Here is a 15,161-nt window from a genome sequence, read left to right as displayed (position 1 = left end):
CCCCCTCTGTACCTCACACGACCTTTGTGGGGGGAAGTTGTGGACAAGAGGGCTCTTGCCACGGTGCTGTGGATGGTAGCAGCACCCCGACAGCTGAGGGTGGGGTTGAGAAGTGAGAGCAGAGGCCCTTCCCAAAACATGGGGTGCGAGAGTTCTGGACTAAATTCTTGCTGCACAGCCAGGAAGCCCCTGCCCACAGGGGTGGACAAGAGCAGCCTGGTGCCACCAACCCACATTACCTCTTCCCCATTCACTGCCCTCTACCCGCCTATCCTGTCCACCCAGGACAAGCCCACAATCAATCTGCCATTTACACCTGTGCTAAGGGCTGAACATGAATCATCTCAATTTTTACACACTCTTCTGAAGGAGGCATATTATCCCTATTTTGCAGATTAACAAAGGTCTACACCAGTGGTCCCCAACCTTTTTGGCACCAGGGATAGGTTTCATGGAAGACAATTTTTCCAAGGGGGTTGGAGGGGAAGATGGTTTGGGGATGATTCAAGTTCGTTACATTATTGTGCAGTCAAACCTCTCTGCTAATGACAATCTGTATTTGCAGCTGCTCCCCAGCACTAGCATCACCGCCTCGGCTCCACCTCAGACCATCAGGCGTTAGATTATCATAAGAAGCGCACAACCTAGATCCCTCGCGTGTACACTTTACAGTAGAGTTTGTGCTCCTATCAGAATCTAAGGCCACCGCTGACCTGACAGGAGGCGGAACTCAGGCAGTGATGCGAGTGACGGGAGCGGCTGTAAATACAGATGAAGCTTCGCTTGCCCGCCCCTCACCTCCTGCTGTGCGGCCCAGTTCCTGACGGGCCACGGACCAGTACCGGTCTGCAGCCCGGGGGTTGGGGACAGCAGGTCTACACAGTTCCTGAAATCCAGGCTGTGACCCCCAGATGGGAGCCTCAGTCCCTAAACTGCCTCTTCCTAGCAAACAGCCTGGAGCAGGTTAGGGCTGAAAGATATGAGTGGATGGACGGACGGACAGATTTAAAAAATGAACGAATGGAGGGGCTCGTGGATGCTGGGGAAGAGGGGACACTGAAGCCGGGTTGCAGTCAAGCCTGACTCAGGTGTGGCCTCAGCTGGGGTCTCCAGGCCGCGCTCCCAGGGGCCAGGCTGAAAGGAGGGAAGGGGATGGGGGCAGCCTGCACCCGGGAAGGGTCCAGGATCCCAGGGAACGTCCCTGGTTGGTCCCCAGGGCAGGCGCCGAGGCCTGAGCCCCGCCTCCGTCCGCGCCCGGCGCCCGAGGCCATAGTCCTTGGGCGCTCCACAAAGAATCGGTGAAATTTTGGCTCGCCCGCGTCCTGGCCTCCGGGGCGCTCACCGACTGTCCGGCGACTGGCTGGCTCTCCGCCGAGCGCCCCCCACCCCGCGCTGCGGCCCCACGGGACTCCGGGGCGGCGCCGGGGCCCCGCCACCCGGCTCCCAGCCTAATCTCCCGGCTCAGGACCCCGCGCGAGGGAACGCCCGGGGCGGGGGCGGCGGGGCGGGGCCGCGGGCGCGGGGGCGGGGCGGGCCGCGCGGGGTCCCCAGTCCGCGCCGCAGAGCTCGGGCTCCGAGCGTCGCGCCAGCGGGGCCGGTGCGGGGCGCGGATGCTGGAAGTTCACATCCCGTCGGTGGGGCCCGAGGCCGAGGGGCCCAGGCAGAGCCCAGAGAAAGGCCACATGGTGAGCGGGACCCCTGGCTGGGGAGGGCGCGGGACCTGCCGGATTCCCCCGCGCCGAGCGAGGTGGGGACCCTGCACCGGGGCTGGGGCATCCGAGCGCGGCGGGCCGGACCGTCGGGAGGCAGCTTGTCGAGGGTTTCGGGGCCTTGATTTGCCGGCCCCCGCGGACCATAGTTCGGGCTCTTGAGGTTCCACACGGAACAGGTGGGCGAGTGCGCCAGCCCTTTCTCCAGGTGTGCGGGGAGCGCGGGGAGCGCGGGAGCGTCCCCGGGGAGGGCGGCGTTGCAAGGCTGCTTTGTGCCTTTGAGCGCAGGAGGGGGGTGCTTCGCCGGGCGCAGGTCCAGCCGCGTCCTCCCCGGAGCCTCACGCGCACCCCGCGCCCGCCAGGTGTTCCGAGTGGAGGTGCTGTGCAGCGGGCGCAGACACACCGTGCTACGGCGCTACAGCGAGTTCCACGCGCTGCACAAGCGGGTGAGGCGGCGCCGACGACCGACCGACTCCGGCACAGCCCCTGCCCAGCCCCAGGGGGGCGGGAGGGCGAGCTCCCGCCCCAGCCTCGGCCACCCCCGTTACCGCCCCGGGGCCAGGAGGGCGCAGGTCCTGGGCAGACTCCGGGCGGGTTGTGGGGTCCATCGCAGGGAGGGCGCGGGAGGGCAGGTCCCGGCCGGCCCCCCGGCGTCTGAGGGTGGGTTGGGGCCTCCCTCGCCGCTTTCCCGACCACCGCTCACCAGGGGTCTGTTCCAGGATAGAGCCCGAAGGGGAGGACTGGGGAGGGCTCTTGGCTGTGGTGAAGTGGGCTTGGGGGCTGAGCCGGGCTGTTGCGATCGCACCGCGGTAACCTCCAGCAGATCAAGAAACTGTACAAAGTGCCCGACTTCCCCTCGAAACGCCTGCCCAACTGGAGGACCAGAGGACTGGAGCAGCGCCGACAGGGCTTGGAGGCCTATATCCAGGTGTGCGCGGGACACACTCGGTTGCCCCCAGCCTGTTGTACTGGGGGTGTGACCCAGACAGAGTCGTGGGGATACGAAGGGACCCCAAACTTGGGATGTTATTCACTACCCCAAGCATCGATTTTCTGAACGGTAATGGGTCCAAACATCCCTCTCTGGACTGTTGAAAGGATTGAATGAGGCAACAGGGAGGCGAGCGGTCCCAGCCCAATGAAAGCTAGTTCTGTTCCCCTCCAGGGTGACATCCTGTGCTGCCCTCATGATGGGATGTAGGGGTGTCCTTCCCCCAACAGCAAAGATGGGCCACTGCATGGGGTACAACCCGTGTGGTCACACGGGGCTCCGTGCTCAGGAGGGCCCCGAACTTGGTTTAACTCTCTGCTGTCTTGAAATTATTTTGGAACAAAGGGTTCTGCATTTTCACCTGCTCTGGGCTGTGCCAATTAGTAGCTGGATCTGATGATAGGTTTCCTCTCTTCTCTCCAGGGCATCCTATACCTAAACCAGGATGTGCCCAAGGAGTTACTGGAATTCCTGAGACTTCGGCACTTCCCTACAGACCCCAAGGCTGGCAGCTGGGGGTAAGGGGATCAGTATTGTGGGGGACAGGGGCTCTCAGCAGCAAGCAGGTGAGTAAAGGTTTTGGAGGCAAAGCCCTTTTCCAGCTCACATCTGCCAGGCCCTGCCCTAGTTCTCCCTCCTTCTGAGACGTGACTTTCCTTATCAGCTTTCTTGACCCTGGTAGAGGGGCTTTTTTTTGGACAGCCTTGGTTACCCCAGCCCCCTCCGGAACTGGGCTTGTTAGAAATAGAAGCAGTGGTCCCCTGGGAGGTGACGTTCTGGGCTTCAGTGTCTCCACCCCTTCCTCACGCTCTCCCGGCTTCCCCCGGCAGCTTACAGTGTCTCTCTTCTTTTCAGCACCCTGGGGGAGTTCCTGCCTAGCGACAGCAGGCAAGTCAAAGCCCTGGCGTGTGCCCGGCTCCTGCTGCCCCCTAGTGGCCGCGTGCTGGGAGGCGGGCCTGCTGCCCGCGGCCCATCCCTGCGGTGGTTTCCTGTTGGTGCTTCCTGAGCCCACCTGCCATTCACCTTTTCCACCGTGGGTCCCTGGTGATCTCAATCCCTAGTCTCTCCCCTCCATGGTTCATGGCTGTCTTTCTTCCCAGCTCGCAGCTGCACCACCGGCCTGTCGTGAGCTTCTGCATGGACCCCTACATTCGCACCCCTTCCCCAGGTGAGGAGGTACCTCTGACCTGTAGTCCACAGGTAGAACCCAGGTACCTACCCAGGTACCAGGGTAGTGGGGGTGAACTTGCCACTTCTCAGCTCCCAGGACCCCCAGGCAGCATGTCCCTCCTGCCATTCTCCTTTGAGGTCACCAGGTGCTGCTCCTGTGCCCCTGTGGCCTGCTTTGCAGACACTAGTGAAATAAGCTTCACTCCCCTGGTCTCCATTCCTGGGCAGCCTGGCTTTACAAAGCTGATGTGAACAGAATGTGACCTGGGAGTGCCAAGATGTCATTTGGGGTGGACAGCTGTTATCTGCTGCCTCAGCAGGGGCTCCTGCTCCCAAGGGGGTGCTGAGCCCGTGGGCAGGAGCTCAGGAAGCTACAGGCCTGAGGTCAGACCTGTCTCCACCTCCCCTTCCCCTGCAGCCCTCAACTCCTTCCTCCTTTTTACTTCTGTCCCACAGAACTACTGCCCAACGTGGTGGTGAATGGCGTGCTCCAGGGCCTCTACGGCTTCAGCATCAGCCCCGCTGAAGACCAGCCAAAGGCTGCCAGTCACCCTGCTCCTCTGCCACCAATGCCCTGACCAGCCCAGAGGCCTTTGGGCCACCTGCCAAGACAGTCATGTGCCTCAGTCCTACAGGCTCCATATAAGGCTAGGTCCTCCTGTGGCCTGGATCCAGAACTTATCGAAGGCCCAGTTGTGCTCCATCGCTACTCAAGGCCTAGAACCCAGCCCGCACTGGTAGCAGGGGATGCTGGAATTCGTGTTCTTAGAGCCCAAGGGCCAAGGCAAGGCCAAGAAGATAAGGAAGAAGTCAATTTAGAGGTAGGCTCCGAACAGGTACAGTTATATTTCTTAACCCAGACAAGGTGGTGGCAGCTGGGGAGTCAAAGTTGAGGCACAGTAGCTGGCCCAGCTTAGAAGCAAGGGGCAAAAGGTCCTGCCTTTTTGTGGGTAACACCTGGGCCCAAAGTTTCAGCTAGAGCCCAAGGAAGGGGCAGGCATGTTGGGACGCAGACTTGGTGGGGTGGGGGACGGTGCTGCAGGCTCTCAAGGACCAGCCAACACGAAAGTTATAAAAAAAAACCCACATTTTTTTTTATTGGTCAGTGTTGGTAGGAGTTTGTTAAAAACTGGACCCGAGGGCGTGTGGAATGTGAGGGAAGTGGGTCCGCGCCGTCAGATGCCAGCTCTAGGGCCAGGGCAGCACAGAGCCCTGTGGCGGACTATCTTCACCCCCACGAAGGCGACAGGGCCTGCACAGACAGTTGCTCAAAGGGACGGGTCCCTGGCGCCCTACTCCTTGGCGATGGCAAAGGGCTTCTCCACCTCGATCTTGCCACAGTCTGCGATGATCACGTCCTTCAGGGGCTTGTCACGACTGTCCGTCTTGGTGGTCTCCACCTTCCGCACCACATCCTGGGAAGGCAAGGCAGAAGCAGCGGGTCAGGAGGTCCCTGCACCACTCAGGAGAGAGGCCCCTGCGTCTGGCTCAGGAGGGCTGAGCTCCACTTGTCAACAGCACCAACACTCTAATGGACTCACGGCCAGGGCAGGGCGAAAGATTTGACAAGGGGATGCAGAAATTTTGTTCCTTTGAAGTCAGACCCAGGTTGGGCCAAGGGTGAGAAGAGGCTGGCTGGGGAGTGTGGTACCAAGTGGCTTCTTAGGGACATCATGTTCAGCTGTACTCTGTACAACTCGGGGATGGGAGCCAACACATCACTGAGGGAATGAATGATGGAACGGAGATTCCTGCAGTTGTGCAGCCTCAACAAGGCCTCCTGGCTGGGCTTGCCAGGGCCTGGAAGAATTTAGAAGCTTGTGGGCACAAGGATGCAGGCTGTTTATTCTGGATTCTCCCCCAGGTTAGGAGACATGAGCACTGGTCTAAATCTGTGGGTTGGGTCCTTTTGGGACAGGGACGAAATACATGGAGCCCCTGCCCCGAGGTCTGTGTTAGATCCCGGTGAGGACTGGCCAGGTTGGCCCCCACCTCCAGAACTCACCATGCCCTCTAGAACTTTGCCAAACACCACATGCTTGCCGTCTAGCCAGGCCGTCTTGACTGTGGTGATGAAGAACTGGGAGCCGTTGGTGTCTTTGCCTGCGTTGGCCATGCTCACCCAGCCAGGCCCGTAGTGCTTCAGCTTGAAGTTCTCGTCGGGGAAGCGTTCACCATAGATGCTCTTTCCTGGGAAGACAGAGTAGGTCAGGAGAGCTGGGTTGGCCCAAATCAAGCCAAGATGTTTGGGGTGAGGATTGAAGGGGCTAAACCTGTCCTCTGTGCCAGGCTAGGCTTGGGTGGAGTTCAAGGACATAAAAGCTGTCCCCTTCCTATCCTCTGGCCTTAGAGTCAAGCCATGCTGACTGACACCAAGTGGGGCATAAGGCCTGGTTGACTGAGTGAATAGCTCACGTGATGTGCTACTTTGAGAGTACAGTTTTATGGCTTTAAAATAAGGCACATATTATCAGTTCCACTTGGCTATGGCCTGAGGCCTGCCACAGAAGGACTGTGGCGGAGAGAGATGCTATGCAGGATGCAGGAGAACCAGGGAGGTAGGAACCTTCCAGAAAAGGACTGCTGTGGCTGCCCAGCTTGTCTTCCTAAGAGCACAAAAGACACGGTCACAGCTGCAGAGCAGAAAGCAGCCAGAGGGGGTGGGGAGGGGCAGGGAGGGGCTGCCACCGGGTTCTGGAGAGTCAAAGCCTCTTACCAAGCAATGAACATAAAACAAAAGGCAGCTATGAATGTGTGTAACGTGTCTGTCCACGTGGGGCTTGGGGACATGACGAAGGGAGCTGAAAGCAGATTTCTACATGATTGCGGAGGTCCTACTTCCAAAGCTGACTCCAGGAGAAACACTGAAACTCTTCTTTTTCCTTGTTATCTCTTAAGAGATTGATACTGTGCATTAGGCCCAGAGAAACCCAGCAATAAAGAAGTCATTTTCATTTTGTTTTACCCAACACCTTTCAAGCTTATTTGCATGCAAAACCCTTTTTTCCTTCTCAGTGCACCTACCTTCATCCTGTGGCTTGGGAAACTGTCCCAGACCGATGCCAACCAGGGAGATGTTTCTGACTGCGTAGCAGGTGGGAATACTGGAAACCAAGAATGACTAGACTCTGGCTCATGGTGACAGAGGTGTTTGAAGCCTGTGCTCTACCTCTCACCGCCACATTGGGGAGACTAGACTCTGTCACCATTGTGCAGTGACTCCTGGCTGGCGTGCTGGCTAAAAGCCTCCCCCACTTGGGCATCATCCTCTTTGTAAATCTCAACCAACTGCAGAATTTCGATTACTGCTGCTATCCAGAAAACACCCCGATCTATATCCTTAGCTCCAATCACTTTCCCAAGATACGAGGAGTTCCAAACTCAAATGAACAGTTCTTCAACTTAAAGAACATACTTGGTCACCTTTCTCTTCACACTTCAGTCATTTATCTATTTTTTATCATTATACTTATAGCAAGGATTACTGTTGAACTCCACTCGTTGGGCCACGGACCCAGTGGCGTTAGCAAAAGACCTGTGCCTCACGCTGCGCACCACCTACGCTCGAGAGCTCGCTGGCCGGCCAGCAGTTATTCTTTTGACAACTGTCCCTCTGCACACTGCTCACGGTTGTCCCCTCCCACCCACTATTTACTTATCCTTTCTTTCCATTCCTGCTGCCCCCACTGAAGCAAAGCTAATGCTCACAGCGCTAACAGTGTGTGCCAGAGACTGTTCCAAGCATTTTTCATAACAACCCACCCTCCAAGGCAGTAACTAATAACCCTGTTTCAAAGGTAAAAAAGCTGAGGTGCAGAGAAGTTAAAGGTACCCCACTAAGAAGTGGCGGAGCGAGAATCCAAACCAAGGTGCTCTGGCTCTCGAATCTCTGCTCTCACCCCCTTCACTATGCTCTCCTGGGGTTCAGGCCCAAACCAGCCTACCCAGGGACAGCTGCGCCGACCCCTCAGCAGTCCGCTTGCTCTTGCCGCCACACCCTGGATCCTGCCACCACATTCTCTTCCTTGAAACCCCTTTGGGACTGGGTCCTCCTGCTATTCCAGTCTCCAGCGGATCCTCACTATAGCAGCAGTCCCCAACCTTTTTGGCACCAGCGACCGGTTTCATGGAAGACAATTTTTCCACGGACCGGGGGTGGGGTGGTGGGGTGTCATGGGTGGGGGCAGGGTGGAGCAGAGCTCAGGCAGCGAAGCGCAGCCCATTTCCTAACAGGCCACGGATTGGTACCGGGCCAAGGCCCAGGGGTTGGGGACTGCAGCCCTATAGGACAAAAGCCCAGGTTCCTGGCCGCAAGCCCACCTCTCTGGACCCCCAAAGTATGCTCTTTTTCTGTCCCCCATGCACCTTTGGCCAAGCTCCTGCCTCGCAACAGAGCTGGGCTTGTGCCCTCACCCTGCCTCCTCTCTGCCCATTCATGTTCTCCCCAGCAGGGCCGGCCCAAATCCTTCCTCACATGCACATTTCCTTTTTACCTGGAACCAAAGCGATTCCTGTCCCTGCCATCAGCTCTTCGACAATGCCTGAGTTCACTGAGCGCTCACCACATGCCAGGCGCTTAACACTCCAGACCTACCCTAATCCTCACAGCACCCACAACTCTCATCACTCCTGCTTTACAGGAGAGGACACTGAAGCTCCAAGGTTGCACTTGCCTGAGGTCACAAAGCAAGAAGGTGGCAGACACTGGATCAAGCCCAGCTGTGCCTGACCCCACGAATATAGTTTTTTGTATCACATTTGCTTTGCGCCTTCTAGTCCACTATTGCTTTGTTCCGCAGCTTTCAGTTTTTCACCTAGTTCTTCCCACCTAGATGATAAATAACTTCAGGACAGAGCCTGAATCCTAAAGCTGTATCATGGCCCACTTGTAACTTTTTAGGTATTAAGTGAAAAAGAGCTGCTGTCTCACTGATCTTTACGTCCTCAACACGCAGCACAGAGCCTGGCCCCGTAAACACTCCTTGATGGAGTGGGCTGCCCTCCAATCTTAGCAGTGTCTGAGGCAACAGAAGGCTGGGCACCGACCTCAGTGAGAACCGCAGCTAGACCAGGGCATCGGTCTTTCTTTGCTATCTGTCTAAGTTAGCACAGCGGTGAGAGCCCTTGCGGAGTGGTCTCTGGGGAGAGACTGCCAAGGAAAGCAACATCTCCCACTCTTGCCAGGGCTTCCAACTTGGTCCACACAGGCTGTGCATGCCTGAGCTACAACTGCCTACCTATGTGTCTTCACTTTGCTTCCACACATCCCCACCCCCCAACCCTCACCCCAAATAGGTATACGGAGAAAGGTTACCAGGCTGTAGGCCTGGATCACAAGTCTGCCACCTAGGAGAGATCTTCTAGGTCTACCATAAGGTCCACCCATTACTCCCTCTCCTTTGTACTGGGTTCCCTCTACAGAGGGTAGAGTTGGTCTCAAAGCAAGCAGGTAACAGGCCTGCTTCTGAAGCTGGGAGAGAAAGAAGCCCTGTCTACCCAACAGAGGCCACCTCCCCCGCCCCCACCTTGGGGGCTACACTGACATATGGCTCTGCCCAGAGGACCTCAGGTTACCTCCTGTGCCATCTCCCCTGGTGAAGTCTCCGCCCTGGATCATGAAGTCCTTGATTACACGATGGAATTTGCTGTTTTTGTAGCCAAATCCTTTCTAGAAAAAGGGAAGAGAAGGTAAGGAGGTGGCATGAGGCAGCAGGTAGACATCAAGCAGGCCCAAGAGGAACCCAGCCCACAACTCCTGCTCACAGAAAAGACAACACTGCTGGCCAGATTCATCACTCAACATGCTACTGTGTGAGCAGTTACCAAAGGCCAGGCGCGGAGTGCACAGATCCAGGAATTCCTCTGCCCTTATAAAATCCTCAGACTTTATAAAATTCTACCTCACATGATACCTTTCCCCTCTCACTTCCTCCAATCTTAAGAACAAATGTACTAGCACTCTGGGAGGCCAAGGCGGGTGGATCACTCGAGGTCAGGAGTTCGAGACCAGCCTGAGCAAGAGCGAGACCCCGTCTCTACTAAAAAATAGAAAGAAATGATCTGGACAGCTAAAAAAAAAATATACAGAAAAAATTAGCTGGGCATGGGTGGCGCATGCCTGTAGTCCCAGCTGCTCGGGAGGCTGAGGCAGGAGAATTGCTTGAGCCCAGGAGTTTAGGTTGCTGTGAGCTAGGCTGACGCCACAGCACTCTAGCCTGGGCAACAGAGCGAGACTCTGTCTCAAAAAAAAAAAAAAAAAGAACAGATGCAAGACAATTGACTTAAGGAAAAAAAGTCATCTGCAGGCCCAATACAAAGTTAAAATACAAACTTGCTTAAAGGGGACACTGTCGTTCTCTTGAAACTTGGTGCCATCACCCTGGGTGAAGTCTCCCTGGGAAGCCCGGGGCTCCTTACTCTTCAGATAGGACAATACTGGGTTCCCAGGACAACAGTCATGTGGCACCCAGCGAGGGCTACCACTCCAGATGGGCTGCACCCTGCAGTTCAGTTTGCTGCCATCCCTACTGCCACCTTCACTTCATTTGAGTTGACCACCTCTGCTCTGGCCACTTACCTCTCCTGTAGCTAAGGCCACGAAATTATCCACTGTTTTTGGAACAGTCTTCCCAAAGAGACCGAAGACCACTCTGCCCACATCTTCATCTCCAATTCGTAGGTCAAAGTACACCTGGAGGAGAAAGACCATTTCAAACTTTGCTTCTTTTAAGGCCTTGCGAGGTTAAGTAGGGCACAAAAGTCTACCATGAGGACGGGAGAGAGAACAGAGCCATATTTTTAGAAAAGTGGTTCCGAACCTGATTTTGGTGTAGGCAAACCCCCTGTGAAAGCTCCAGACCCTATTCCTGGGAAACGTTTGTTTATACTCTCCTTAAACTACAGGATGATAATCTTTGCTCAAAAAAAAAAAAGGAAAAAAAAAAAGGCCCCAATTCCAGAAATTAACGTAAAGGAAACCCATAAGGAGGGGGCCCAAGCACCACGCAAACTTATTTACTGGGAGTGTAACTGGGAGTGCCTAAAAATTGGCTTAAGGGGAGAAAGGATTCTTAATTTGGCAGGCGTGATCTTTCACCAGGTCCCCAGCACTGCGGGGTGTTTGCAAAAAGACTGCTCTGAGGCTGCCAGTGCCGGCCCCCGCTGGCATCCCGAGCACCCGCTAACTCCCTGGGTCAGGGTAGGGCCTGTCGGAGAGGGTCCGGGCCGTTCTCCGGTCAGAATGGGTAGGACTGCCCTGGCGCCACGAGGCTGCAGCCGGGAGCTGGAAAGGGGCTGAGTCAGAGCGAGAGTCAAAGCCAAAGCCGCCCAGGCTGGGGCTCCGAGACCCTGAATGCCTCGCACCAGCTGGCCAGCGGCGCCAAGGCAGGACCCCAGGCGCAGGGCGGGCCTCGCCGGGCGGGGCGGGAGAGGAGAGCTCAGACCTTGACGGTGACTTTGGGCCCCTTCTTCTTCTCATCGGCCGCGGAGGGTCCTGGCAGCAGCAGGAAAAAGACCGAGCCCACGATGAGGGCGGCGGCGAACAGCACCTTCATGTTCCGCTCCGACAGGCGCAGCATCCACCGGCAGAGGTGAGCACGGCCCGCGCAGCCGAGGGCCGAAAAGGGTGGGGCCGCGGCGGCGTGGGCGCCGGCGCCGCCACGAGCCGGGCGGGGGAGGGCTGGGGCTCCTCCCGGCCTCCCGGCAGGAGCGGGCGCCGTTTCCCCCCTCCCGCTCGGCGCCGGGTGGTAGGTCCCGCCGTGGGGCGGGGCCCGGCCCCGGCAGGGCGGGCGGATTCGCGGGCTCGTGGGTGGCTGCCACGTTATTGCTGCCTCATTGGATTCCCAGCTCGTCCACTCCCACCCACAGGAAGGCGGTCGGCGGAAGTCGGCGCCCAGGAGACCGGGCGAGGCGTGGGTCTCCGGACAGACTACGGGCCCCAGCAGGCCGGGCCGCCCGCCCGGGGCCCGCTCCGCCTTCCCGGGGGCGCTCCTCTCTTGGCCTGTGGTGGCAGACGCCAGATGTTAGGAAATCCATGGGCCTGGATGGGGCAGAGGACACTTGTCACTATTTGTATTAGTCCAGTCAAGCGTTAGTCACCACCTAATTGGGTTTAAGTATGGTGGCTTCCAAAAGCTCAGAGCACATTTATCTTTACCCCCAGAGCACGACCTTGTACACCTCTCTGTACTTGTCTCGCAAAACTTTAAACCCGTTTCCTTTCGTACTTAGTCCCTGTCACTTTACTACCCATTTTTCTTTCCCTTCTCTAATCTTGCTGTGCTTACTGCTGTATGAGTCAATGTGCACTTTATTGTATACAGTGGCTACCTTCCTTTCTTTACCTATTTGTTTCCTCAAGTAGATTACGTTTTTTGAGAGCAAAGAAAGGTCTGTGTTGCACTTGATCTGTATCCCCCAACACTGCTGCAGGACTGAGTGCTCAGCAAGTATACCTTGGGATAGCTTCACAGTAGCACTGAGGTGGGAAACAACATACCACACGTGAAGCTTATAGTCTCCCTTTTCTTTTCCAGAGACTTTTAGGAAGGTCAGGGATAGTTATTAGATTCCCCTATACGACTAATTTAGGTGTTTTTTTGTTTGTTTGTTTGTTTTTTTGAGACAGAGTCTGACTCTGTTGCCTGGGCCACAGTGCCATGGTGTCAACCTAGCTCACAGCAACCTCAAACTCCTGGGCTCAAGCAATCCTTCTGCATCAGCCTCCTGAGTAGCTGGGACTACAGGCATGCCCCACCATGCCTGGCTAATTTTTTTTTTATATATATATTTTTAGTTGTCCAGCTAATTTCTTTCTATTTTTAGTAGAGAAGGGGGGGGGGTCTCACTCTTGCTCAGGCTGGTCTCGAACTCCTGACCTTGAGCGATCCTCCCACCTTGGCCTCCCAGAATGCTAGGATTACAGGCACAATTACTGCAGTGACTTCGGTGTAAGGAATGATGAGTTAGTTAATACCAGTAGCCATTAAGCCACCATGCCTGATCTTAAAGTTAATTTTTCAAAATTAGTTTTAAAGACATTTTAATAACACCATAGGTCCGAATTTTAGAAGGAAGGTGAGTGTGTCATTTTTATTTTTCTGGGTGTATAAAACTTCTAGTACCAAAGCATACGTGTTGTAGCCTGGAATAATACCACCGCAATCAAAACAACCTCAATCAGGTGGAGGTTCTTCTAGGTAAAATTATTACACTGACAAAGATGATCGTCCAAATCCACCCTCCCACCCCCACTTTTTTTTATTAGTCTGTCAAGCCTCCCCAGTCATTAGTCTCACGCTGCCCATAGCCACAGCTAAGAAAAGTGTTTACCAAGCCATATTTTCAAAGTAACCTCCTGCATATGAGAAGCTAGGGCTAAAATGGCATAAAAGCAGCCTTTCCCCACCCCCACTTTCAAAAGAAAATCAGGTTGATGGATAAAATGCTCTGTGAAACTCTTCTCTTATGATCTCAAACATTGTTTTCTGCTTTTACTTGCCTACCAGTGGAAAAAAAAAATCATTTAATGAGTAGTTAACAAAAAAACTGGAACCAGCCAATCATGCCCAGATTGACAGTTGTTTTGTTGGCCATATATGCACTTGATTTTACATTGCTCATCATAATTACATCTTGTTTCTCAGTAGAGCAGAGTTACAAAGCTGTGAATTAAAATAAAATCTAAGCCCCCCAGCTGACTGAATGGACCTCCTCTTGGCCAAAGGGACCCCAGAAGTACCCTAAAGCTGAGTTGCTGGCCATGAGAAGGGAGGTCAGACATGTTTTGTCATGCCCCGCCCCCTCCCTTTTTGGAGATATCTTAACTCATTAACAGGCCTATGGCTATACAAGACAAAGAGCTTAAATCACACCTGCAGGTCATCAATTTACTTAACAGATCACTTGAGTCTGGGTATATGTCCGGGATATATCTTGTGGATTGGCTCTGATCAACAGACTTCCTTATCTTAAAACATCCCATGCCCTGGCTGGGCAAGGTGGCTCAAGCCTGTAATCCTAGCACTCTGGGAAGCCAAGGCGAGAGGATTGCTTGAGGCCAGGAGTTCAAGACCAGACTGAGCAAGAGCAAGAACCCATCTCTACCAAAAACAGAAAAAATTAGCTGGGACATGGTGGCCCCCGCCCTGTAGTCCCTCCCAGCTACCTGGGAGGCTGAGGCAGCAGGCTCATTTGAGCCCAGGAGTTGGAGGTTGCAGTGAGCTGTGATGATGCCACTGCACTCTAGCCTGGGTGACGCAGTGAGACTGTGTCTCCAAAAAAAAAAAAAAAGCTTCATTTCTTTAATCAATTACAAATCAAAGAATCTTCAAAGCCACCTATAACCTATAATGCCCTGCCTTTTCAGGCCAAACCAATGTACCTTCCAACCCAACGTACCAAACCTTCTATGTATTGATTTATGACTTCACATGTAATTCTTGCCTCCCTGAAATATATAAAACCTATCTGTAACCCAACCAGGCAAGACCACTTGCTCAAGGCTTCTAGGATGTGGCTCTCCAGGCCATAGTAGCACATATTCAGCTCAGAATAAACCTCTTTAAATTATTTTACAGTTTGTGTTCTTTTCTGTTGACAAAGCTACAAAAGTTGTTCCACAAAGCAGATCTTCACTTTCTGGTGTTCGACCTACCACCCAAGAACCACAGGGATACAGGAACTAAGATGTGAGTGCGTATGTCCAAATTCTTCCAGAAATACTTATTTTTGAAGTGACTCACAGGAGAGAGCAATGTTCAACCCAGAGGAATGAAGCAATAATGCCAAAGTATCAGGCATTTATTTTTGCTCATCAGCCTTGAATCACATCAAAGTTAGTCTAGCTAGATTGGGAGTTACAAATGAGCCAGAGGAAATTAAAGACAAATCAATCAACCAAACAAGTAAAAGTAGCCAAGAAAGGTAAGATTTTATTTTACATACAAAAAGGGTGCAAACTGAGTCTTTTCCTCCCCAAACTGGAGAAGAGGTATACTTAAAGATCACATTTGTGTTTTCCATGGTGCCCTAGGAAATGGGCTACTTTGAGATAACGTATCAGAACCCATTTTCCAATTTCTCCAAAGAAGGCTACTTCCTCTGCAGAGAAGTTTTTCCTAATGGTATACAAATATCTCCTCCAGAGGAAACCATTTTAAATACACTTGAAATTGACATTCATGTTTAAAAATACTACAAGTTTAATTTTCACAGCTGAGCTTTGCGACCAGTGCCAGGGTTTATGAAACATTACATATCTAAAAAACAAAACAAAAAAAAGTAAAAAAAAA

The 15,161-nt window shown here is 54.0% G+C and overlaps 3 protein-coding genes across 4 annotated transcripts in view; 1 reads left to right on the top strand and 2 right to left on the bottom strand.

Moving 5' to 3' along the window:
• Positions 1-1,555: 1,555 nt before the first annotated feature.
• SNX22 (sorting nexin 22) lies at positions 1,556-4,885 on the top strand. The gene is made up of 7 exons (XM_069482880.1): positions 1,556-1,685; positions 2,072-2,155; positions 2,533-2,637; positions 3,124-3,218; positions 3,556-3,588; positions 3,801-3,868; positions 4,327-4,885. Exons 1-7 carry the CDS (start codon positions 1,611-1,613, stop codon positions 4,446-4,448), a joined length of 582 nt encoding a protein of 193 aa, XP_069338981.1. The 5' UTR covers positions 1,556-1,610; the 3' UTR covers positions 4,449-4,885.
• Positions 4,886-4,942: 57 nt separating this feature from the next.
• Positions 4,943-11,525, bottom strand: PPIB (peptidylprolyl isomerase B). The gene is made up of 5 exons (XM_069482865.1): positions 11,313-11,525; positions 10,448-10,561; positions 9,445-9,538; positions 5,876-6,060; positions 4,943-5,285 (listed from the first exon to the last, which is right to left on the bottom strand). Exons 1-5 carry the CDS (start codon positions 11,445-11,447, stop codon positions 5,163-5,165), a joined length of 651 nt encoding a protein of 216 aa, XP_069338966.1. The 5' UTR covers positions 11,448-11,525; the 3' UTR covers positions 4,943-5,162.
• A 3,058-nt stretch (positions 11,526-14,583) lies between these two features.
• The window catches only part of CSNK1G1 (casein kinase 1 gamma 1), a 151,150-nt gene continuing 150,572 nt past the window's right edge, over positions 14,584-15,161 (bottom strand). For both annotated transcript variants that reach the window (XM_069482798.1, XM_069482833.1), the window contains one exon: positions 14,584-15,128. In XM_069482798.1, the coding sequence (XP_069338899.1) occupies positions 15,026-15,128 (103 nt within the window). In that variant the 3' untranslated portion in view covers positions 14,584-15,025. The remainder of the gene's footprint in view (positions 15,129-15,161) is intronic.

This window comes from Eulemur rufifrons, chromosome 2 (genome assembly GCF_041146395.1).
Source record: "Eulemur rufifrons isolate Redbay chromosome 2, OSU_ERuf_1, whole genome shotgun sequence".
NCBI classification, from domain to species: Eukaryota; Metazoa; Chordata; class Mammalia; order Primates; family Lemuridae; genus Eulemur; species Eulemur rufifrons.
Note: the sequence above shows the minus strand (reverse complement) of the source record. Positions and strands in the feature narration are given on the sequence as shown.